At 48.3% G+C, this 26,152-nt stretch overlaps 1 protein-coding gene across 2 annotated transcripts; it reads right to left on the reverse strand.

The window, feature by feature from the left end:
- Positions 1 to 1,438: 1,438 nt before the first annotated feature.
- Positions 1,439 to 25,143, reverse strand: LOC121596287 (kinetochore protein spc7). 2 transcript variants are annotated; one of them, XM_041921087.1, is made up of 9 exons: positions 23,881 to 25,143; positions 17,384 to 17,546; positions 17,114 to 17,321; positions 10,269 to 10,459; positions 5,077 to 5,193; positions 4,774 to 4,899; positions 4,555 to 4,638; positions 4,346 to 4,453; positions 1,439 to 4,236 (listed from the first exon to the last, which is right to left on the reverse strand). In XM_041921087.1, exons 2-9 carry the CDS (start codon positions 17,385 to 17,387, stop codon positions 1,820 to 1,822), a joined length of 3,255 nt encoding a protein of 1,084 aa, XP_041777021.1. In that variant the 5' UTR covers positions 17,388 to 17,546; positions 23,881 to 25,143; the 3' UTR covers positions 1,439 to 1,819. The 2 variants fall into 2 exon arrangements, with proteins under 2 accessions (XP_041777021.1, XP_041777023.1); XM_041921089.1 differs by lacking the exons at positions 17,114 to 17,321; positions 17,384 to 17,546.
- Positions 25,144 to 26,152: the final 1,009 nt, after the last annotated feature.

Raw genomic sequence — 26,152 nt, forward strand, 5'->3', positions numbered from 1 at the left:
TCCCGAAACGCCTCAAAGTATGCAATATTGCAACACACCCACTGCAAGCATACCGGTAGGCGTTTTCGCAAGCGTTTTGTTTTGTTTGCTGGAAGCGTTTCTTCTTGTACAATATTTTTCTGATCAAAGATTTCATTCTGCTTTTCCACTTCGGAAAATCAAATACTAATTTCCCTCCCCCTAAAAATTATACTTCGCTGCACGCTGTAGATTTGTCGTACGTTGTAGTAGAAATATTTATTCCATTTCGCAATGTATTCATTCATAGTTTGTTTGTTTTTTACAGTGTGTGTTTGTGTTTGAATAATATTAATTTCACTAGCTAGCTACGCCTTCCCCAGCTCTAGACTACAACGCTCTTAGGCTAATTTACTGCATTTACCATCCATCTACCACCGCCGCTCAACAAGATACTAGATTACGTGCTAGTGATAATTATTATACTTGAACTTGCAGCTATAGGTTTTATGTTGGTAGTGTACCAGAAACTAGTAAAATTTGTTTGTTTGTTTTCTTTATTTTATTTTTCAGAATAAAAAATGCTTCCTTCTTTCCTCCTTGTCCACATTCGTCCATTCTCAGCAGCGCTGAAAATCGTCTAATGTCTAGGACTATGCTGCAACTGAATGGTCCCTCCAAGTTAACGGTAGCTTCCATCATCAACCAACAGGACTGCAAATGCTCCGCCTGCCAATCCATTCCCTCTCCAAAGAGAGACTGTACTATTAAGATTAAGATATGACTTCTGATTTCACGTACGATTCGCTCCTAAATTTTATCTTATTTCTATGAAATTCGCATCTGCTCTTCTTCACCGTTAATTGAGGAGCTGCTGCTGCTGCTAAAGACTGTTGTGAGGGAGCTTTCCACTCACAGCGGTGCGAGCGATAATGGCCGCCGGGATGGGCTGGTTTTGCTTTTGCAGGTGAAAAGATAGAGGATCCGACGGTATTATAAATAGCATGACAGTTAATAAATACGTACTTGCTAGTGCCTAAACACAACAGTCTGTCTTACGTGTGTTTGTGTGTGTGTGTGTTTGTAAACTAAAACCGGCATGGTATGGCTTGCAGAGACCAGAGCGCAGGAGAATGCCATTTTTTAATGCCATTCTACATACCCGCCCCTCTTCATCCATCGTCAATTCTTTATCGCGCATTATCACATACCGGCTGCTCTACGGGGCTCTATACCCCCCCCTACGAAGACGACGCTCAAACACCTTTATCACCGCCACCGAGAGGTAACGATGCGGCGTCCTATTTTTTGTTTGTATCTACAGTAGTATCTCCTTGTACCTATCCGCACTATATATCAATGGGGATCGCAAAAACCGGATCCACTGTTGCATGCCACCACGAGCATTAACTAAATGAAACGAGTAATGGGAATGTCCTGTGTACGGTGCGAACAATAAATAATTTGCACAACGGCTTGCTCGGCTGTCAATAAACGTAAGGATTTTGAATCAATCAATCAAACGACTGTACATGAACCTTCCCATGAATGCCTAATGCCGATGAAGAGACCTTGAGAAAGCCTTCGTGTTACGCTAGCTTTTTGTTGTTTGTTTGTTTGTCCCATTTTCTTCTGTTCTTCTGAGATGGTTTCAACCTGATCATTGCCATTTTTGAGGAAATCTTCAACATGATGGCACGTCTGCAGATAACCAAGATGATATCCTACACCACACTACATTGCTCTGCTTGCTTAACCTTTCCGAGGACTGTGTCACTGTGCTTAAAAGGGGGGAGGGGGCTTGTTAAAACTGGCACCAGAGGGGTTTGTTTTTGCTATTGTTTCCACCGGTACGGGGAATTCAAACACTGGTCAACGTGGGCGCTTGCACACTGCCCGCTGTCACGTCCTGCTCGCTGGACTCAAGCTGCTGCACCTTCTTGGGGATGGCCTCCTCGGCGGTGGCATTGTTCTCATCCTCATCGTACTTCAAACTCTCCACATCGTTCTTTGGATTGTGCTTGACACTATCCGACTGACCGTCGGTGGCGTTCGTTGCCGCGGGAGAATCGATATCGAGAATAGCATTGGCGGCCGATTCCACTGCCTCCGAAGTCGGTTCCTTTGCTTTACCCTCCGGCTCGTCGTCCTCTTCCGACCGGTCTTCGGCCTTTGACGTCTTGGCCGAGGTGGCCGGAGAGGTTGGATGCTCGGAACCGCTGCCCTCGCTGCCAGCGTCTACGTATTCTTCCGAGCCCATCTTTAGCACCTGGAAATCGCTTGGCTCATTGCCACCACCGCTTGCATCCTGATCGGATCGGAGATCTTCCTCGGAGGAGCTGTTGCTGCTGCTGCTGCTGCCGCCGGTCGTACCATTCATTCGCTCCCACTCGGGAATTAGTAGTGGTTCGCCCGGTGAGCGTAGCTGCGGTTGGGGATCTTCTTTCAACCACGATGGGGAGTTGGACGTTTCCTCCTGGCTCGAAGCTTCCGAGGTGGTCGTCAATTCCGCACTACCCACCGGAAGACCCGTGGTCGAGGACATGTTGTGCTTCAAGTTCAGCACATCGGAAAGAATCTTTTCCTGCTTCGGTGCGGCAGCGTGATGCTCCATTTCCATCTCCATTGCCGGCTGATCCAGCTGGGGAAGGCTAAAATCTTCCGGAATGGGCTGGAACCCAGGATGGATGAGCTCGTGTTCGTTGTCTTCGATGTAGGTTTCGCGCGGTGGGGCTAACTCATCCGCTACCGGGACAGTGTGACGCGGCACGTACGTACTGCCTGCGGTTGAGGACTCTTCCGAGCCCGTGCCTAGCGTTGGACCATGCTCCTCCGACGATGTGCTCGGTCCTTCGGTGTAAAAATGCGTATCGTAAATCATCTCATCGCCGGAAGCTTCGGAGCTCAACGAAACGGGCAAATCGGACATGGTGGTGCTGCCTTCCTCGGTGCTACTGTACGATGTACTGGAGCTAGCAACGGGTCCACTTGTCGTGTGATCTTCCTCCTGTCGAATCTTTGCCGGCTCTTGCGAGTCGCCCATGTGAAGAAACTCTTCCTTGCTCACCGACAGTGGTTCACCGCGCTGTGTGTCGTTCCGTTCCGCCGAAACAGCGGCATCTTCCGGTCCCTCGGTGTAGAGTTGCGTCTCGAAGATCTCCTCCGAAGAACCGCCACCCTGCTCGGTAGATCCGGAATGGTAAACTGTTTCGTACGCAGCACTAGAATCCGCTTGCGTGGAGAGTGTCTCCTGCTCCACTTCGGCCGAATGATGAAGCTTCAGCTTCTTCGATGACTCACGACCACTCTCGACGGCTGCCGGAAGGCTACGCTCGGTATACATCTCCTGATCGTACACACTGTCATCCTCTCCTCGCTGTAGACCTTCCACTTCCTCCACCTGAATCACGGTGATGGGTTTCGGTTGATTGTGGTCCACAATCACGAGCTTATCGCCAATCTGAACCACGGCTGGGAGTGCATTGTCCTGTTTCGATGGCTTCATATTGCTCTCCGATACGACCTCTTCATCGTGGGACGAAGGTCCACTGGTGGAGGGAGCCATCGAGGGTGCCTGCGTCGTGGTGCTGACGGACACAGAGCTTGAAGACGACCAGGTGGATGAGTCGGAAAATTCCTTCACGTCCATCCATTCGTCCGACTCGGATAAGGTCGATGACACCGTACCGATCGTGGAAGCTTCGCTCGATTCCAGACGGTTTTCCGCCGAGGTAGTTTTGAGCGATTCCTCACTCGCGCTAGAGTCCTTCCGCTGCTCACCGCTATTCACCTCCGAGCGCATACCGTCGGCATCGGTGTGGCGTACAATCTTTGTCCCGTTCTCGCCATCATCGTCCGGCACGTGAACGTCCAAGTGTTCGAGATTGACGAGCTCCTCGCTTTGGGGTGAAGATGATGCGGCAATTGTTTCGCGACTAGCCAACAATTGTTGCTGCTGTTGCTGTTGTTGCTGTTGTTGTTGTTGCTGTTGCTGCTGCTCTTCCGCACTGGGACGATTGTCGGTCAGACGAATCTCTTCCGCTTTGGTGATTTCTTTGATCTTGATACCGAGCGGATTATCGTTCGGCATCGACGGTGTAACGGTGGGCGGTGGTGGCGTTGTTGGCGTTGCCGTCGTTGGCTGTTGCTTTTGAAGTCCGGATCCTGTCAGGTCCTCGGCCTCGGCAGCATAGTTTCCCTTCACTTCGTTCGTTTCCTCGTCGTGTCGTTCGTTGTGTGCGGTATCCTTTGCGTTCGAGTCTGTGATTTTGAAGTTTTCTGAAGTTGGAGGACCAGGAACAACACAATACATTCGATTAATTACGATATCAAACGAAGTGTTGGAAAGGCCAGCAGACCGTGACCGGTAGAATGCGTGACAACCTACCTAGTGGGGGACAGTTGTCGTACTCTGGACAGCATCGTCCGGGGATGTACTTCGGATCACAGTCGTTGCGTTTGTAGCAGCTCACTTCACTGCAGGTAATTTCACCTCCTGAAAAGTTTAAAACAGCCAAGCTCATTAGATTCACATTCCAGTGTGTGACAGCAGTAAGAGTATAATTTAATTATACATTCGACTGCATTTGACCCTACCTTGGCAGTAGCAGGCACGGCAAGGCGTGTTCGGATCAAAGACTTTCTCACCGTTCGCGTACGTTTTGCCGTCGCGTTGACATTCTGCAGAATGGAGAAAATAGAGAGAGAGAGAATGCTATGAAACAATCATAATCCTCCGCAGTGCAAATATGGTTCATCTTGATATCACAGCACAAAGGGACGACCTTTCGGTGACATCGGCTTCGAAACACTTACCACACTGGTAGTCGGGGCAGCATTCGCCCGTCTTCTGTATCGCGCGGCAACCGTGCTTCTTCTCGCACGCTATCGCCGATCGCTCAATGTAGGAACCATCGTACAGGCACATGTCACTTGCCGTTGCTGTGTCGCGCGCATTGCGTTGGATCGGTCAGTCGACCACAACAGATAGCAGCAGTGTGGTTGCCGGAGCGGAGAGAAAGCAACGGCAATGGGGCAGAGAAAGATAGAGTTGGAAAGGAATTTTAATGAAAGTTTTCACTTTTATTAAACCAAATTCGGGTGGAGGAGGAGACTTACCGTTGCTGGCGGTGCTGGTAGGCATCTCGGCCGGGACGGTTTCTGGTGCCGCTGGGGATGCGGCCGAATTTTCGACATAAATCTCGCGGATCATGCGTCGCGATCGGATCACAGGCCCTGGAGATGAAGAAATGGAGAACCGAGAAAAATGGAACATGATAAGAAAAGTTGATTGTTGTACAAGTAATTGGAAATGTTGGAGTTGGAGTTTCTCATGCGGTAGGCTGCATAGATCATTCAATTTTTCATTCGTGTCCAGACATATGACGTCCAAGTCAATCCTGTAACACCACACTGACTGACTGATGAGACTTGTCGATTTTAGTGAATTAGCAAGATTGTTCTATCCCAGACAGATAGCTGTGTATTACAACCTTTTTATTTACACTCTGATTGATATCTCTCAACACAATCTCGTCGTAGTCACGCATCTTTCTCACCTTTCTCATCACTTGCTTGGTGAACTCCCAACCCTTACGACGCCGCTCTCAGCAACCCTGGCTTACTGGAGGGGGAGAAAAGTATACTACTCCCACCTTCATCGCTATCGTAGCTATTGTGATAATGCTTCACCCAAGCAGTCACATTAATCGACAGCAGCACGCACCAACTGTGGGTGTTTAATGCACAATTCGTTTGCGCTTGCTATAGTAACAGCTGCCGAACATTGTCTTCATTGTTGAATGATCTTCGGCCGGGGTTCGATCATGCGGGCATCGTGTGCTCCAGGGCAGGAGCAAAAAATTAATCACATTGTGCTAATGTCTCAACTTCCGCGAAGAAGATTTCGTTCTAAAATTGGCAAATGACTCCATCTATTCAGCCAACTGGAATGTTTGAGTACGACTCGGGAGTTGATGAATCGTACCGGTGAGAGAGGGACTCCGAGAAGATCCGGCTACCAGAACACGAATTGCCAAGCGAAGGAAGTTATGCCGGGGCTTTGTTGATTGGTACTCGGGCATCTGCTCGGGTGAGACCTATAATTTTCCCTAATCACAATTACCGACGATCGTCGGTGGTCATGACGGTTTGTGTTGTCATTGGTTAGAAAGAAGAGTGAAATAGAAAAAAAAACTATAACCTCTCCGGGAAGTTTAGCAGACATAGCCGAGCGATGAGATCATCCTTACCTCCCTTTAAGGGAAACGGTAGCACTCGGGAGATGAATATCTGCACAGTCACTAAATGAGTCCCGAGAGTCACTCACACGCGTACGGTGTAATGTGTAGTGTAAATTAAAAGCATCTTTGCATCGCCCCGTACACTAGGAAACCATTTCCTCCTGCGGCAGGATGCTGGAGTCTAGGTTCTGATTGAAATAATTCCTTCCAATCGGAAATCCAATCGACATCAACATTTTGCAAGCTCATTCGCGCGCTCACACGCTTCAGAACCATTGCATACCACAATTACCGGCATATTGTGGACGTACCCGTCCGCGCAGCACCGCAAAATCCGTTAATAGCCCGCACCGGCGTCGTGGTGGTAGAAAAACATCCGCCAGCCAAACAAATAGACAAACAAGAACCCATGGCTGAAGCGCCCATTCGCACATAAGCGTGTTATTCTCGCCTTTTTGTTGCACCGCGATGATGGTGCTGCTGCGAATGTTGCACACAGTGTGACCATGAAGAAACGGCCCCGCAAACAATATGTGCCGGGGTGAACGATGACAAATAGTACGGGGAGGGTTTGAACATATGGCGCAGACATACATTCAAGTTCGAAATGCACAAACAGAGCATTACATTAAAGGTGCAAACGCACGCAGCCAGGGCAACAGAAAAAGGGGCCATGCACACAAGCCAACCAGCGGTCAGCGGGGACCGCAGATAGGGTACACCCTTTTTGTTTGAGAGAAATTGATTTTCTTCAACACCTTTGCTGAGGGCGAGAGAAGTGGCAGAAAACTCATTAATCAGAGATCACTTTCGACAATGCCGTGCACGGGCCGTGCCGCACGGCTGCATTTGCACAACGTCCCACTGCTGCCCAGGTGACAAAGATACATCGTTTACCTTTGACCATTGATGGCGGTGGTGATGGTGGTGGAAAGGTTTACTTTAAACACCAACCGAGTTTAAATGTTTGAGGAGACGTCAACGATGCATTTGAGAAGGATTGGAAGGAAATCACATCAAAAACTTACCGCCGGGAAGATGCATGCATCTCTCCCATTACTCGGAGTTGGTGGAGTTTAGATTTAAAGGAAATAGAAAACTAAAAACCGTCCAGCGACGGACAAAAGACCTCCCACAATGTTCCCAGTTAGGGCCGTGTATTCTATTCTCGTAACATAGGACCTAAACCAAAACACGGGCAAAGGTTACGGCGATAAACAAGTGCTGGAAATTGCATAGCAATTAGCCTGCTTGTCCGGAAGGGTACCGTTTATCCAACACCTGACATTGACCTCCAGAGATTGTGCTTCGTAGAACTCAACCTGGACCTTAGAACTGCTCAACTTTCCATCCCCAGTGTCGATGAGTTTATTTTCAAACGAAACGGAAACAAGACACCTGGCCCGTCCTACCGCCCTGCCTGCCTACCTTTTTCCCGCCAGTCACAAACCAAACCAAACCAAACGCCACATCCGGACGTCATCGTCCTCTGATGGGCGGTTAGAGATAGAAACGTAGAAATTTGCATAAGTTGCATTCCTCTTTCCCCAACACGGTAGGCAAGGAAAGCCGGTGTGTGTGTGTGTGTGTGTTTTTTCGCCCTCCTGCTACTTCCTATACCAAGGTTACCAGGCCACCGTCCTGGGCCCTACCTCATGGGATGGGCCCTCTTCTTGGGGCCACCGGGGAGTCTTGGGTGGCAATAAAAATGCAACAAGAAACGGCCACCAGCCCCATCGGTGGTCCTCCGTATGCTTTGTTGGGGAAGGTTCAGGTTTCAGCAATGGTCAGCTGTTGTTGCGGCGTTACCGCTGTTTGTGGGTGCAGTTCGTGGTGCTGAGCTGGCAGGAACTTCATTCATACAGTGCGCTGGGTGGGTCTCAGCACTGTACTTATTACTTGGCGAAATTTGAGAAAGTCACCTCCAATTCCACCGTCGAGCAACGAGTAGACGAGTCCATCAGTTTTAGTGTCCGTTTTCACGGCAATTGAAAAGCAATGAACTTGATCAACTCGACGACACTTTGTGTGTGCCGTGCAAAAGAAAGGTTACGTAAAGCTGGCCAATAAACTGATGATGCAATATAGGGATGTTCGGACATCATAAGGAATAATGATTGTCATAATTTGGCTTACAAGTAAAACTATTATCATTTTCGTGTCGTTGAGGACACAACCTCCAAGACGAAGCACGTTGGCACGCGTTAATGTTATTTTCAACAAACAACCGGTATTTCCAAGCAAGATTTGACGAAGTGGACACTCGCCATACATCCTTGGTCAGCTGGTGCGATATGGATGGGAATATCCGCAAGGAAATTTTCAGATTTAGCTTCAGATCCACACGACAATATCGATTCATCCACGGCACGTGCGTCCTTAAGGAGTGTGATGCTACTGCCCCGTTCCTCGGATTACATTGCCACCTCTTCAACTCAACGTCCTCCAGAATTTCCAAACCTAGATATTGCTATGCGCGGGAGCGAAATGAAATGATTCAATTTAACTCTACCGAGTACTGGCTGCCGGAAGTCATTCCCACCGGTGACCTTTACCTTACAGCGCCTGGCCCCTGGTGTGTGGCCTGCGCTGCCCGTACAGTGCCAAACCGAACCTTGGGTGCGGTGGTGTGCTGGCCAGGCGCAGTTCGTATCAGGTCGTGACAATGTTTCAAATTTGGTGACCCATCATCATCTACCACCATCGGGGTCCGGCCGGTCATTATCATCACGGCAGACGACGGCAGCGCGGTTTGAATGGCGACGGTGGCGGCGTTGGATGTGCCTTGCAAGCGTAATTAGCAAACACACACACACACACTGGTGAGCCCTTCCCTTCGGTTGTGTGGTGAAGGCTATTCGTCCAGGAAATTGGGTAGGTACAGGAGGGTGTGGGATATGATACATCCTTACTGTTTGCACATGTATGTAGTGTCGGGGAAGGCTTCAAAAAAGGCACCCAACATGAACCTTTTGCTGTTTGTAGTGCCGCTGGGGCGTCGTTGGTTTGTCTGGTTCAAGGTCACACCGGACGAAGGTATTCGTACCATATGCTAGCACAAATAAACTGTAGTTCTAGCACCACAAACACCCAAGCCAACACAATCTTCATCTGCTGAAGTCACCGAGAGTTCTACCTGTGTAGTGCAAGCCCGAAGACACCACACTACCACCGTTGGGCCATTTCTACGAAAAGGCTTAATAAAAATGCCACCGCCATCGGTACCACGGTACCCCGGGCTTTCAAGGATGACGCATTCCTAATGGGGGCCCATCCGGCCGTCCGCACGCCGCAGAGTGCTCGCGGAGTGTAGTTAATTGCATTCAAATTAAGCATAATTCATCCGCGCGCAAGTTATGGCCGATGCAAAGCGCAGGATATAAATTATTCTGCAAATGCCCTGGCGATGGCGATAGGTGTACTGTGCAGTGACGCAGAAGCAGGAAATCAATAACGAATGTGATGAAACGCACAATTTCATTAGCCTCTGAGGGTCGCTAGAAAGAACATGGATGGTGAGTGCTTGAGGTGCCATTAAAGGTTTGATTGTAGCTAGCTTCATTGGAATTATAAAATGCTAGTACTCAAAAAGCTGTTGTTAAAGCTATCTCCAAACTACTATCTAAGTAATATCAATGTTTTGAGGCAATAAGGCAATTGTTGACTCTCCATTCATTTGAGCTCATGTACCTAACCAGAGTTAGCAACGTTGTAATCCAATTTCCGATATCTCGACGACCTTTTAGAGAAAATTTGCAAACACACACACACACACCCAATTAAGTTGTTTACTGCACCGACAGTGAAAAGACTCAGTGCTCTCTCGCCACGTGCACGTGCACAAGCACAATTGCGCCCAGCCAATGCACTGTCTGCTTAGAAGCACAACCTCCATCAACACATCCTGAGAACTAGCTTCCCCTCGCGGGAAAGCGCTACTCGCATTTCTAATTTTCTATTCAAAATCGCACATGGTTGGGGCCCGCCCGCAAGGTGTCGGACGCGCGAAACCATCGGCTGTACGCTACACATTGCGTGACGGGTTGGGTTGGGATTGCAATTACTCACCTGTCTGTACGACGGACGCTGTGAGAAGCAATAGACACATCGTTACACCGCCCAGTGCCCAGCGAGCTGGCGGCGGTGCGGTCATCGTGCGGTGGTGGTGGCGTCGGTCAGCGGTGGTTAGCTTATCTGTCGGGCCCATCTTCGTGTCTCGTCGGTCGGCCCGTCGAATCCGGTGTGTCCGGTGCTGGAAGCTAGAGAGGGAAGAAACAGGATGGAAAGCCAAAGTTTAGATGTGGAACTGCGATACACTAATGCTGTCAGCGCGAACAGGCAGCGCAAGTGAACGCCTCAATTGCGGATCGGCGTATCAGGCGCGCGGTCAGCTGCGATCACATAAAATAGAATTTCGTTCGGAAATAGATCACGAAAGTGAAAGAGCACCGAGTGTAGCTGCAATTAGTGGGCGGGTGGGGAGGATTTTTTTGTTGTTGTGTTGGGAGTAGTTGTTAGTTAGTTTGTATGAAGAACAGCAAAAAAAACGGGGAATGAAACAACCGCTGCCCGGTTCGCGTGAACGTGTTGGTGAACTTGAACGGCCGAACCCTTCGGGAGCGAACCTTTCTACCACCAAACAGCTGGTGAAAGCTTCATGATACAGCAGGTCCAGGTAAAGCAGGCAAAGGAGGAGGACTGAACTGCAAAAAAAAACCTCCAAGCACGACTCATAGCCATCTAGCAAACTCTTGTTACAGTCGTGACAGGGGAGTTTGCATTTACCCCTCGCTCCGCCATGCCCTCGCCGCAACTCGCCAGAGCCGTAGCCTTCGTTCTCGACGACCTAGGGGAGTGGTCAAGAACCGGTGCAAAAGGCACCCGAAAGGATTGTGCCCGTGCGCCATTTAAACTCTTTAAGCGAGAGACGTGTAATGACGCTGCTGTGCTTTGCGACAACCCCTCGCCCGGTTAGAACGCGTGACGCATACGATCCAAAGGTCAAGAGAATTTATTGTCCACTGTTGGCTTGGGAGGAGTGGGGACCGTTTTGGCAAGTTTAGCATTTTCCCTTCCACCGTTAGGGCTGCTGCCGTTAGTGGTGGGTCGGCGCAGTGGAACGGCTCGTGCCAGGGTGCGGTCAGTCGTCGGTCGTCCCGCGGGATACGTACGTGTCATCGATGCCGGGCTAGCTCGACAGAGCAGTTTTACGAGCTAGCTCATTGACCGCATGCACGGACCGGGCTGAAACGTGACAGTGGATGGTTTATTATGTCACAATGGGGTAACTTCATCGAAACCAGGGGCATTCAGGTGCTCGTTACTACGAAGGTGAACAGATACGATTTTTGGGGGGGAAGTTGTCGGGGTGAATGAAATTAGTTCAGTGTTGCTTGTTGAACAGATGTTCAAACTGCTGTGAGGTGAAAAGGTGAACGAAGGTGCCAAACGGAACTAGGTTAGGAGCGAGCAAACGCCACCGGCCATTCGGATATGGGAAGCGGTTGAGTGGTTGCTTTCAATTTCATTAAAACTTTCGTTTTTCTGCATATAATTTACACGACACTTTGTCATTTACTTCAGTTGACGCGGTTTTGTGCCGAGCATTCTTGGGAAGGTGGTTGAACTTGAAATGATGCGGTGTGGGATGGTGATCCACCTTTTCCCGCTTGACTTTTGCGCTCCATTGTGCTGTATGTGGTTTGGAAAGTGAATGAGGAGCAATTGATGGAGCAATGTACCACATCTATCACACATTTTAGTGTTCGTATCGGCAAGCTCTAGCAAACAAAATAAAAAATAGGGTCGCTTAGGAGCAACCTACTGACTGAGAATTATCAACAATACAGCAACATAAAAAGTGAAAATCTAGGTCACCCAGTACGAGGGCATGTTTTGCTACGCGGGGAAGGTAGAGGTACCAGTAGAGGGGTTAGGAAATGATGATGTTCTATTTCAAACGGGGAAAAGAAGGGGAGTTTTTGTAGAAATGAAATCTAATCGCCGCACACGGTGTGCAACTACGACTATCCAAAAAAGTGGTAGTATCAACAACAAAGTACAGCAATGGCGGGCGGCCTACAGAGACAGCCTACAGCGGAAAGAGGAGCGTGCGCATGTTTCACGATAGGAAAGCTCACCATGGTGAAGATACAAACACTCCCAGCTAAAACAAGAACAAAAAAACTGCATAACCCACCACACCACGACATCTACACATAGGAATTAGGCGCAATGGAAGCCGGTGCAGCCGGAGGAAGGTAGCCGAAAAGGATGTGTGGCTTACTGCTGTAGTGGCGCTACCATGCGCTTCAAAGGCACACGCCAACTACCTGCGCGATACGCAGCAGCTTCGAAACAATGCCCGCCGTGACGTGGAGTAGCGCAAAAGCTTCACTTTTAGCGTGACCTGACGAGCGGCGACCGAACGAACACGCCCCATTCCGAGCACCCAGAGCACCCCTGGTAATATGGTGGCATGGTGTCATGGAGCTGATATAAATCATACTGTTAGACATTTAGATATTGGAACGAAAACAAAACCACCGAAACCGAAGCGCGAAGAAAACAACATCGCACATAACTGCGTGTGAGGCTTCACTAACACACACAGACACACACGACTGGATTGTGTAAACGGCAGCAAAGTATAAACAAAGAATGTGTGAGCTAACAAAAAAAAATGTAAAAAATTGAAACAGCCAAACAAAAGAAAAACAAAAGTACCACAAACGGCAGCAACAAAAACAGAAAACTGCAAGCACTCCCCCGACGAGCACTAGCAGGCAGAGTGGCAAAGCAAAGTGGCTGCACAAAACGAAAGCCAACGTCAATGCAGAATGGTCGTGGAATGCAGAAGTGGAAGTAGGGGCGCATTAATTACGACCAAATCGTAACTAATCGTAACCCCCAAAAATAGACCACTCTCTGGTCTGAACTTGGCATTTAGCACGGAGGACCTTCCGGCCACAAGTTCGTTGTATGTGGTTCCTTTAGTGCGCCCTCTTGCGTCGTTGCGTTGATGTATTGCGCTAATCGATCGTACAGCAGAGCAAAGTGGTTTGGTTGTTTGCTCAATAATGCTTTGGGAATCGGCTTTTTTGGAGATCCATACATCATACTTTAGAAGATTAATCTATGCGCTTGATATCTAGAGCTAGATAACAAACCACAATTGATTGGAACCACATTAACAGGAATAGTACACGCTACTCTACCAGCAACGCGCTACAAAGCAGAATCGAGAAGGAAGGAATGATATGGCACAGCGAGGGCAAAATTTGCAAGTGGAAGTACATGTACAGCCACCACAAACACTGCCCCGCCAAACTAACGGAACAATCTCCAAATTCAGACACCCAACAACTACGCCGTTGCAATCCCACCACCATACGACCGTCGAAAGCATACCGTGCACTGCCAGGGCTCTACCAGGGGTCTGTTGTACATCGCGTACTTTGGCGACTGTTCGGGTCGTACAGTGAGCATTGTTCGGTTGTGGGTTGGGCTGGGGAAGGAGCAACGGGTGCCGTGTATCGGAGAGTGGTAACAATAATGCGGCATCAACATCCGTCACCGGGCGGCGACTAGGAGAAGCCCGGCAATAGAGTATCGGTAGCACCGGCACCGGCAACCAGGGTGCCGCAAGGTCAATGCTATAAATGCCCCTCCTCGCACACAAGACACAAGATATATGTGTGCACCGGAGCTCTAGGCGAGCATATGTCCCTACTGCTGACACATACACACACACACACACACGCGCGCGAGTAGTGTACGCGCTTCTTCTACTCTGCGCAGCCCAGCGAAATCGCGACCCGGCGATCAGACCGGGTAGATCGCATGCGGCCATTCACGCATTGCGGTTGGTAGTCACGTACATCACCACACATACCACTTGGAAGCTTACAGTATTCGGTCCTCGGCGTTAGCCTTCGACACTGACCACCGTTTATTTGCTAGAGAGAGAGAGCTAGTCGATGAATGTGTATGTGTTGTGGATGTGGATGTTTGTTAGGGTATTGTGAGTTGCATTTCCTTCCGATAGCTACAACTAGCTAAGGAGTTTTCAACGGGTCCATTGAAAACTTCAATATTAGTTAGGATTTTCACAAGAGAGATTATTATTAAGAATTCTTGGGAACAAGACCAAGACCTCCAAACCATAAAGACTCATCGAACGATCGGTCAAGTAACGTGACGTGGAATTTGCTGGTTGGTGTCCACACCAATTACATGCTGCCAAGCTCACGTGCTTCAATACGTCCTCCCTCATGTTCAGGGAACTTCTTCCATTCGATACACCACCTCACCAATCAACCACCAGTCACAACACAATCAGTATGTCTGTCAATCGTATTTTCTTAAGTAGAAAATAGCCTCACTAACTACTGCACCAGACATTTGGCCGCATGGGCTTTTTACGAGCACGATTCACGGCTCATTCATTCCCGCATTCATTCATATTTAAGCAGGTACTACTAATACGGCGTGTGCACGTAGGCACAAATTTGTTATGATGTTTTATGACAACAGCTCACACACACACACACATCATGCTATAATGAATGGTCGGAGGACCTGATCTTGGTTGACCTGATTGCTCCGAATGAAGTTGATCCCATCAAAAGTATTCCTTCAACTATCTGCAACACTTGTGGTGGAACTCTCCAACGCCACCCCCTCCATGCCAAGGCACCCTCTGCGTTGCTGATAACTTGCGCCGGTCTATTAGCTTCTGCCACACGCCCAGCTCCGTCAACAATTCGGCCAAATGGCCGATGCATAATTCATGTGAGTGCAGTTCGTGAACCATGGTCGAGTTTTCATCCACACGACACCCAACACACACACAGAGCCGGGGACCTTCTTGATCGTGTTTGCTTGCTGCACCGTGTATGTACCATCGGCGTCTCACGTTTGCACGAGATTATTATGCGTGGTTAGGTAAACGGATGTGCTATGTCAAAACCGAAACCTGACTGACTGTAATCTCAATTTATGAACAGCGGGACACATTTTCCACTGGCGGATGGATGATACTGCTACGGTAATTGATTGGGCTATAGGATGTCGTTCTCAACGTCATACATGGAGGGTTCATCAACTTTTGGAGGAATCATGAGGTGAGCAGAAGAACAACAACAAACCCCCAAAAAACCCGTGACATTTATAGTTGATGTGAGGCTATTAGTTATTTCATGCCTCGTCAACCGATTAATAAATAACGGTGAGCAATGATGGACGCGAGTCGGGCACAGTTAAGCAACAATTCTATTAGCAGTGGCTACGGTTCTGAAACAATTCAATTAGGCCGCTTGACGACAGCTTCGTGTCAGTCTAGCTCCAAAAATAGAGCCTGAATTACTGATTGCTCTTTGAACACGTCAATGGATAAACGATGCATGGAAGCACCTTTGTAAGGCATCTATTTTGTCTTTGTTTTTTTTTTTCGTTTCGAAGCTATATCCATGCAAATTGAACGATGTTCTGAAATTGATGCCGTGCTGAATTAATTGCAGTTATTCTTGTTCCAGCCGGCATGAAATGAGTTCGGCTGTGAGACAATGTACAAGTCATAGCAACTGGTAAAACCGATACACAAAACCTAAGAGGACAACGTGTACAAACATGACCAGCATCGCCGGCAGTGGTACTGTGAAATCGTGAGTTTATTCAATTGGGGTACGGGTTTTTTCGAGAATGAGTAATTAGCTTCCCTCTAACTGTACGCGATAGAGTGAGGAAACGCATGTGTGTAGTCTGCTGTAGCAAAACAACAGAGCCGCAAAGTAGACGATGGAGAAAAAAACCTTGTACATGACAGCGTGTACTTCCTTTTCCACACGCTTGTCGTTTATCATTGTAATAACGATTTTAAGGGGAAGGTAATCAAAAATGATTAAAATTATTGATTTCCAACAAGGCAAGACATGCTCCAAGCAGGCAGACATTACCTTACCAAGCTCCCAAATCATTAAATAATCATCTTCAGCGGATTACTAATTCATTTGTGATTGATCGGTATGCGATCGTGTAGCGAGAGTCAAGCATCTGTATTCATCGTACCGTACCTTTGGCGTGTGTGTTACCACAAGCGTGAAAAATGTCCAACTCCCAAGCAACAAGCAAACCACACGAGAAGACCCAAAATGAAGTGTAACCAAAAGCTCCGAGCCGGATCGCATCGAGTGAAAAATTTCGGTACAGCCCATGTTGGTGTTTTTCTTTTCCTTCATCTCCGATGCACCAACGCGCCACCCAACACCCCAAATGGCACAAAATATGGCCACATTACGCAATGCATGACTTGTACCGAGGAGAGGCAGAGAGAGAAAGAGAGAGAGAGAGAGTATTGTTGAACAGTTACCATTGCTGCGCTTCCTCCGGCAAAAGGTAGGAAGAAAAAAGCACCCGACAGTGGGGTCGGCGGGACGTTATTTCGAGAGGAAATTGTTGCGAATTCGTTTCCACCGCGGTCCGGTGCAGTCAGGTTGGCTGTTGGGCGTGCGAAGGAAGGAGTACAAAAAAAAAAAAACGGTGGCCAGCGAAAGACGAAGCGAACCACGTTGCCGGTGTCATTGGCATTGCGATACACAACACGATGCGTTGGCAAAGGAATTCATCGATGTCGGTGACGTCAGGTGAAGAAGAAGGCCAGTTAGTCCACGTCCAGTAAGCAACACGAGCGAAGCAGACCGGAATGAACCCCCAAATCGGAACACCGGAACGATGACGTCGTGGTGGACGAATTCATCTCGTACGATCGGACACACGAACGTCCGATCGAGTTCATGCCCAGATAAACGGGGACGCGCAAGAGATGTTCGACCTTTTTTTTTTGTTTCCTCCAAAGATCTGATGCGACCTGATCTTGGCTTGATCGCAAAGGGGGGGGGGGGGGGAGCCTATACCTTTGTGGGGTGTGCAAGGGATCGAGCAGAGGAGGTCGATCTTCAGCGTAGAACCAGTTTCGGCGGTCAAAGAATGTGCCGTTCACGCACATGTTGTTATTCAGGGCAGAAGCATGTGACATCGCTGGCATCCAGTGACGTTTCGATCGCGATGTCGTTGGACTGATGCGCATTTTTCCAATGTCCTGTTTTTGTGTTGGTTTGGATGCTGTTTCGTAATATTGAGGTAGAGTTAGTTAACTGTAATAATCATCTTTGTTCCAACAGTACTCATCAGGTTCCATTAATCTGGACATTGGGAAGACCGCTATGTTCTAAAAACTCGACCACAAAGACATTGTTTGAGTGTTCATTTTTTGTTGTTTTTCGTTTAACATGATAACATCAACACACCCTTACTTTGGCCACCGGCGTACAAGATCACGCTGGAATGCTGGGTAGAAAGAGAGGAAAAAAACTTATCTCAATGCGTAGCGGGTGAGACCAGAGACACACACGAAAAAGGGAACATGAGAAAAAAAAGTTAATGGAACTGAACGTTCAAAACAAGCCACATGACGCACCCGCGATCGAGCTACCTGAGACGATCCCGAGAATCGGGACGGGTCGGTGCACGAGGGCCCGAGGATGAGCGTGTATAGAAAAATAAAGACGGATAATGAGACTAACGCTACTGGAATTAGAATCTCGTGTTGGCAGCAACAGCGCAGAATCTCCTCGCTACCGTTCGTCTGCCATTGCCACTTCAGTTCATTGCCAAGATCAAGATCGATGCGCGCGTAGACACTGTCCCCCCCGTGCGCCAGCGTGTTTGTAGCGTGCGGAGAGCAGGAGACGAGACCGAGCAGAAGATGACGAACGGAACTCCGTACTACAGCGACGGCGCAGTAAAACATGCATCTGCCTTCCAAGCACACCGGTGATCGTTAAGGCAAATTATGTGTTGTTAGATCACGTCTTCTGACATTCGCCCTCGTGGAAGGGCAGGCGGCCCGGCTGGACAGTGGTGAGCCTCGCTGGACACACGTACCGCCACCGCCATCCGCCATCGGGGGAATCGGGTATGAAAAAAACAAACAAGCGCTGAAAAGATACGGGCAAAACAGCACACGTCCCTTTTTGCCGCTTTGTACTGCCTCTGTTCGAGGATGACTTTGCGAAGGTATTTGGTTCGGAAGATGGCTCCCTGCGCAGCGGGAATTATTCGAATTCCTTCCGAATGAATCAGTTGGTTGGTCGGTCCCAGGTACTATAAACCTTATCGAGATTCTTAGTGTGTTTTTTTACATACTTGTTGTTCGCTTTGCAACCACGGTGTGGGTGTCTGGAGTATGTCCAGGTCTAACGGAGACTTCTTGATCCGCAAATGAAGATCTTCGAGAGCAGAACGCTCTCGAGCTTCTACTTGAAGGGTGCAGCAAATCGGCTCGTAAACCAATCACAAAACTGCGACCGTGCCAAAAGAGGAAGTCAAGCTGCAGTATAATGAACGTCAATTTGTAATTGTCTTACACGTGGAGCTGGTGCGCGCGAAGAGAAGGAACTTTTCCGTGAGGGTGCTCACGATCACCTTCAAAATTCCATTACCTCGAAACAATCGCAGGGTACTGTGCGCACGGTGTGGATTGCAATTAAAATTTGATTCCGAGCCGTACCGTACTTCCAATTATCCGGCCGCTTGAATGCTCCCATTTTTCTAACACGCTGCCCTATCTCTGCGGCTGAGCGACTCGCACGTGAAGGCACCTCGCGTCAACAGTGTTGCCAAGTGCTCAATAGAAGTTGAGCTAGGAATGGGTTTGGACGTTACATTTACATCCGAATTGCTGCACATGAGACGTGCTGCCACATCAGGACCTTGCAAAATCACACACCCGCACATAGTCCACCTTCTTGGGGCGGGCAACAGGCTGAATATCTGTCACAATCTGTACAGTGGGCCGTCGTTAGTAGTCTGTCCGCGAAATTCACACATCGCACACACACACACACGATCGGATCTACATAATTCATCATTCTTATCTACCCCCGGACACGTAGCAGGGGCTGGAGCTCCTCCACTAAAACAAAGCCCCACTAAACAGCATAAAGAAGGCTGCGCTTAACCACAAAGTCTAGGGGCAAAAACACGGTAGAAAGAAAATCAAGCCAAATGCATTGCCTCGATTTCGCTGCACCGAAGGCATCTGGAAGTGGCGACACGACCGGCGACCCGGGCGACGAATCTATTTCTCGAGCCCCATCGCGCGCCGTGAGTGGACACATAAATCACGGACGTCGCCGCAGAAACATTGCGATTGGGGAGGACATTGAGCGTTGCGTGATTTGTGTAAGGTTGTGTGTGCTGCCCGGGTTGTCCGTCCGCCTAGCCACCTAGGCTGTCAGTCTGATTTAGTTCCAGCGTTGAAGGCGTGAGCTAAAGACGGACGCTCGCGCGCAATTCCAAAGGCCATCGAAGAACCTTGCTATTGAGGCCTTTATTCTAGGATGTGGCGTACAAGCGCGTAACATAATAGTGGTACGCGATTGGACGGGATGCTAAAAATAGAAGCTAATTTATCTGTTCCTTTCTCCGCCCACCAGTGCATCGCATTGTGGTGCATCATGCTAGGGTGGAATAATTAGAGATGAATCCCTTTCGATATGATTGCACTCTCATCCCTGCCGCGAGTGGGCTCTCGCGGAATAGATAGTTGAAGGGAACGCATTACATCCCGCACCACCATCCTCCCGATCCCCAAGACACTGATGGCAACGACCGGACAGTGTCGGCGGGATATTCCCAGCGCAAGAATAGCGGGAATGCCGATGAACGATGCTTGCCGCGTGTGGTCCAAAATAATCACCCCTGAGCCCGATGAGCCCAGCTGGAGCTGGCGCACGTGAGGTGCGAAAGAAGGGCGAAACGAGCCCTTGTTGGCTGGTGCAACTATTCACGCCCGGTCCTTGCCCGAGCGCGCGCTGGCATGATCAGGCTCTCGGCGGGATGATCGCTCAGCTATGTGATGTAATGCAGCTGACCACCGGCCGCAGAAGGAGTGGTGCGCAGAGGTGGCATAAAATGTAGCGTACACCTTCGGCTCGACATTAACATCATTATCATCTTGAGCAGAATCCAGCCCAGCTGTAGCGGTAGAATGCGAGTCAGGGTCGTGCTGGAGCGCGTACATAAAGAACTCGTTCGCGATGCTGTAACTGCCTCCTCCGTGCCTAGATGGTACACGGGCGATAGCCTTGTTCGGTATGAAAGGGGAAATGCTTGGCGTGGCGAAACAGAACCACACTCATACCGGGGTTTGGAAGAGAACACAGGACGCTCCTCAACCAACCTCCCCCAGGACTCTCTACTGCCACGGCAGAAAGCTTCTTCAAACCCGGCAATTATCACATAGTACAGGAATCAATGAACTTTCCAGGCGAGAACTTCCCCACTCGCAAACTGCACCTCTCGTGTACCCGGGCCTGGATCGATCGGACCCTGTCGAACGAGGCTCGCCAAGGGTCCGCACGATGGCATGCCCCGTTGTGGTTGGGACTGCAGCGGCTTGGTTGTAAACACGGTGCCCATCTTTCCAAAAGGGGGCGTTCTTTGGGCTGCATCTGCTGCCACCCTATCCGCCGGGCACGAAGACGAGACGGAAAGAGATGGTTAAGGGTGGAGGGGGGCAAAAAAAAAAACGGGAATGGACGAGAATTATGGAGCGCAGTAGTTATTGCGCTGAATGAGAAGAGCCTAGGCCCGTGCACGTTCCGATCTTGATCTCTCTTACATAAATCGCGATCACAAAGTTATGCACACACGCACAGAGCATTCCCCCCAGCATTTGTCGAGCTCGATGGCGGTTAGAGCCCGGGGGATGGGGGATCGGGACGACGGATTGCCGTAATAAGCGGTACTGCTGGTCAGCCAGCGCTGGCCCTCGGGAAGATGATGCAATAAAAGGATACTGAACTTGAACTTGACGCTTGACGCGGACGGGGACAGTGCTGGGGTGTTTGTGGGGAGGGTTTGCTGGATGTGCATTCCTGCGTGGGGCGTACACTCGGTAGCCGGGCAGCGGAGAGAGGGTCTGCCATCCACCGTTCATGGGCTGCTCACGTAGCAGCCGGTCGATATTTTTACGACATTTGATGCAACTTCAGTGCAACGAACACATCTCTTCATTGCTGTTATTATGAGGAGTTGTGCGGTAATAGTGGGAATTCCGTGGAATTACAGTGTATTACGGGTAAGTTGGTTGTTTCAAAAGTTTGAAATCAGTAATCAGTGTGCAGCTTTAAATTCTGAAAACATTGTATCGTTGACTTCTCGCATTCTATCTCTGGCAGTGTTTTAAGCTGATTGCTCACGTTCTGTATTGTATGGCACGAGACGACTTCGCTTCGAACAAAAGTTGAATGGAAAATCGAATTCATTGATTTTCCCATTCGGTCGTTCAGATTGGTCCCCGGCGACCGAGAACAAAGCAAAAAAAAAAAAACACAATCACTCTGGATTATCCGCTCGCAACCGATGCTCTCGAGACAGATGACGTCTCGGAAAGCAGATATGAAATGGAATCGCGAGCGATGCACAAAGAAAGCAAAGGCACAAAAAACCCCCACCGTAGCGTAATAACGTCGCTTCTGAGTCATACAGAGTGAACCTGCGGCAGCAGGGAAAAACGATGAAAACTCCAATGAACTAGAGGAGAGAAAATTGCTGTGCGAAAATTTCTGCCCAACCATCGCCACACGACCACACAAACTAAGGTAAAAATGGACAACGCATCACACCAACACACCGAAACCGAGGGGGGAGCACACATTGATGGCTGCAGTTGGAAAATAATGAAACGACCAAGACTAAAAAGTCACCCAGCCAAAAAAGGTACTAACACCAGCAGCAACAAAATAGATCGCAAGCGCAACCGAACAAAAAAAAAAACATAAACCCGTTAATGATTCAATAAATGATAAATTCGCGCGCACTCCGGAGGGCTCCCCACACGGAAGGAGCGGGGGGGGGGGAAGTTGGTAGGATGATGGAATGTTGAAGAGTGGTGGTGGAATGTCTCGCGCTTTCGGTGGCTTATGATGGTGATATTGCGAGTCGATTGTTGTGTAGTTATGTAAAGGAAAAAAAAACTTTACCCAATTCCTTGGCCCGATGCTCCCTCCCGATGCCTTTGAGCATGACTTGAGGCCGATTTGCCAGTTAGCCGGAGCATTTGCCTTTTGTTTTAGCGTTTAAATGAAATAAGCTAAAAGAGGCGTAATAAAGTAAGGGTAAAAAGAATGATTGCCGAAAATATTGAAACCGCCGCATCTGCGGGGTGGGAAAGGTGTGTTAAGTCATCTCGATCGCTTTATTGAAAATTGTGCCGAATTGTGTGTCGGAAAAGGTCGAGAAAAGCCGGACCAGGTAAACGGTTTTGATGCGATAAGAGTTTGATTGGAACAGCAATGATGAAAAGATGTTCGCCTGGTAACAGCTTTGAGCTGAGCTGAGCAGATTGTTAAACATTTAACAACGAAACAAACGTTTAATAATTAAGTTTCGTTTCAATATAGCATTAAAATGACACCCAACAAAACCTGGCTCATTCGAGCTACTCATCAAATATTAACAAATAAAAAACATAATGCGGTTAATCAGAGACATGGACAGCGACATCGCGTGTTTCGCTTCCATAAAATATATGTCATCAACAGAGAAACAAGCAAAACAACGCCAATGCGACCATATTTCTCCTGTTTTTTTTAAGAAGCACTGATCATGATCGCCAGTCTCCTGATTAGATTAGACTCATAATTTGGCAAACAACGTTCTACAAAAAACAAAAAAATTAGAACGATACCATAAAATCCCAAATGAACCTTCGTCGCTTATCGATTGAGCTGAGGCCGAGCATCGACTTCGAGCCATTTATAATTCAATTCCAAACCCTGTCAATTGCGATGTCCATGACACGTAAAGAGCAAAAGCCCAAAGCCTCCCGCCTCTGCCAGTTACCTTTTCCTCCGTCTAATCGCCCCTCCCTACTACCAAAACGGCCGAATGTCGGTCGGGTAATTGAAAATGGAGCATGCAACGGAATGGTTGGAAGTTTCTCCCCCTTCAGACCCACTCAAAATGCATTGGAGCGGATGCGCGGATCGCACCAAAAGCGTCCTAATTTTCCAGCCTAGCCAAGAAGTACACATCTGAAGAAGCTAAGGAATGGTGGTGCTTCGAGCTGTGATCAATTTATATCTATTTTCGATTTCAAAGGTTCTGTTTTTAATAAAGAAAGGCCCAAAGCAGACCTGTTCCACACCGGCAAAGCTTAGAATGAAGGCGAAACCGGGACACTGCATCCAAGTTAACCGCCGTCTCAGCTCTTGCACACCCCGACTGAGGCTCGAACCGTTGCGATAGGCCCTTACACTCCTCGCTACACACTCCCGGTTGTGTTGTTAGTTGGTTAATATAGTTGCCCCCCTTTTTTTTGTTGTTGGTGAGTTGCTACTGAGCCGCAGCACATTCCGTACACGCAGCGGCAGCGCTGCAAGGGAAAAACTTCCTTCGCATAGCAACCCACACCGACGGGGTTGTCTCCGAGTAGCCGGGCCCCTGCCCGGTTTGTTTTATCGATAAAATATTTAAAATCAAGCATAGTTTTGCGCTAGTTTTTCCACCGTAGCGCCCCGTTAACTTCGCACTGTCTTTCGTAATGTTCAGCATTCCCAAAGGAAAGGGGGAAAGGAAGAATTTTCACAATACAAAAAAAGAACGAGCCACTCACCTTGGGATTTTTCACCGGCGTCGAATCGTGGGAACGACTTCTTCCTTTGCGTTTGGTTCAGCAAATTTCCACCAAACGGCCAAACTATTCGCCCGCGCACAAAACAAACAATAAACTTCCCTGTCTCCTCGGTGCGTGTTGTGTCCTCAGTGTCCTCCAAAGCAAAAAAAAATTGGAGCGAAATGTCAAAGTGTTTGCGAGATTCTTCGGTGCACACAGCCTGCCTCGATTTAAAACTGACTTGCAGCAAAGAAAGCAAAAAAAAAGAAAGAAAACAACCGCACACACACACACACGTGAGCACGTCAAAGCTTCGGTTGCTTCGGGTTTGCGCACTATTCACACCGTTTCGCTACCGTTTTAATTCAAATTAATTCAAACCAAAAGCGGCAAAAGGTTTGGGCAAACTCCCGCGCTCCCTCGCACACACGCCCTCGCACTTCTGTTTGCTTCCCCTTCCCTTTGTTTCCCTCTTTACTGCACACACCACACTTCACGCGAGGGTACACCGCGTTTTCACTAATTTCCCTTTCAACAATTGAAGAAATAAAGAAAAAAGTGTGCACACACACACACAGACACACCTGTGCACTATTGCTCTTGCGGATGGGGAGGTTTTTTTTGCTTTCTTCTCTCTAATCGCCCTGCAAGCGAGGGGGGGCTCTCCTTCTCTAATGGTGTGCGCGCCCGCCGTTTCGAGCGCCGTGCGTGGGGGAAAGCTTGCACTTTTCTGTAGGCAACTGCTGTTGCCTGTTTTGAGAGGCCGTTTTGTTTTCCTCTCTATCTTATCCCTCCTGCACTGTATCACAAACACACCAACACCGAGCCCGAAAATTCGCAACGATTGCACGGTACTCGCAGATCGGATAGGAATTCGCCGTTTCTCGTTACGCGCTGCCGACACTACAAATTGAACGAAATCGGGAGGAGATCGCACGGGTTAAACGCTTCGCTCAAGGGGAGGGTGACACTTGGCAGGTGAATGCGTTTGCGTTCAAAATTTTTGCAGCAAAAGCAACTGTGGGTTTGTTATCTACGTACAACAAGATCTTTCACTGTGATCTGTCCCTCGGGTGATGTCTTCACTTCCGTTTTGATAAATTTTTGTTTTGGTGTACCGTACCCGATCGTCCGTAGCACTGCACTGAGGCGATGGAGTACGTGTAGGGGCGAGAATATCGAAAGACAAGACCCAAAACCGAACAATCAATTCCGTTCACGCGCGCGAAGAGGCACGACTGCGTTCGACTCTGCGGCTTGCATTGCACGACTGTGTTCAGCATAGGAAGGTTGTGGCATTTTTATGTTGTGCGGTACAGTGTGTGCCGTGAGTGTGATGGTGTTCATGAATGTAATTCAATGTAAAGCTTGTTAATTATACTCGGTTTTATTCAGAAAAATAATTAAACATACATTAAATGATGGGTGTAATTGATTAGTTTGAAACATAACTCACAGTTAAAAAAATAAATATATGACTTGAGTAACAGCAATAAATTGATTGCTGCTATAGATTTTTTTAATATATTTTCAAAGATATTCAAACTAGAATAATACAACAAAACTAAATAAAACAAGTGAAACAAACTTTATAAAAGAGCGCTCAACTCGAAACGCCTTTATTATTATGACGCACACTGTCAGTATGCCGAGAGAGGAAAAAGCGCTCTCAACGGTCGCTGAGCAAATGAATGAAGCCGAGGGTTCGTCTCTTTCGATCCGAGCGAACACGTTTAATCATTTACTCAAGCAAACATCTGTTTTTAATATCCAATGTTGAGCTTAAAAGGGGCAATTTTATGAAAAACTATTTGAAAAAATCACCCTTTTGATTATTTTCTAGATTTTCTGTAGTTTTGTACTTGCGTTGAAACGTTGCCACCGAAACCCGGTTCATTTTGGTTCATTTAGCTCCGTACGCCAAGGGTGCCAAACATGAACACGTTAGTTGCCAATAATACAAGTTACGTACTATACACTCAACCAAATGAATCCTAATAAATAAAAAGTAATAAACCAAAAATAATATAATAATAAAACCTGGGAGGGACTTCACACTGATGGTTGTACCAATCTTCATTCGACTGTTGGTTCGACACCTTTGCCTGGTACCACGCGCTTTGGCTTCACGAGACAGAGAGAGAGAAAGTGAACCCCTGGGATGAACTGCTGAGTGCGCATTTATTGAACCACCGTTAAAACTTCAAATAGCTTTTATCATTTAACGACTTTAGGGAAATTACCGTTCCACCAAGTGTCTGAGTAAGATTTT

Source organism: Anopheles merus, chromosome 3R, assembly GCF_017562075.2.
Source record: "Anopheles merus strain MAF chromosome 3R, AmerM5.1, whole genome shotgun sequence".
NCBI classification, from domain to species: domain Eukaryota; kingdom Metazoa; phylum Arthropoda; class Insecta; order Diptera; family Culicidae; genus Anopheles; species Anopheles merus.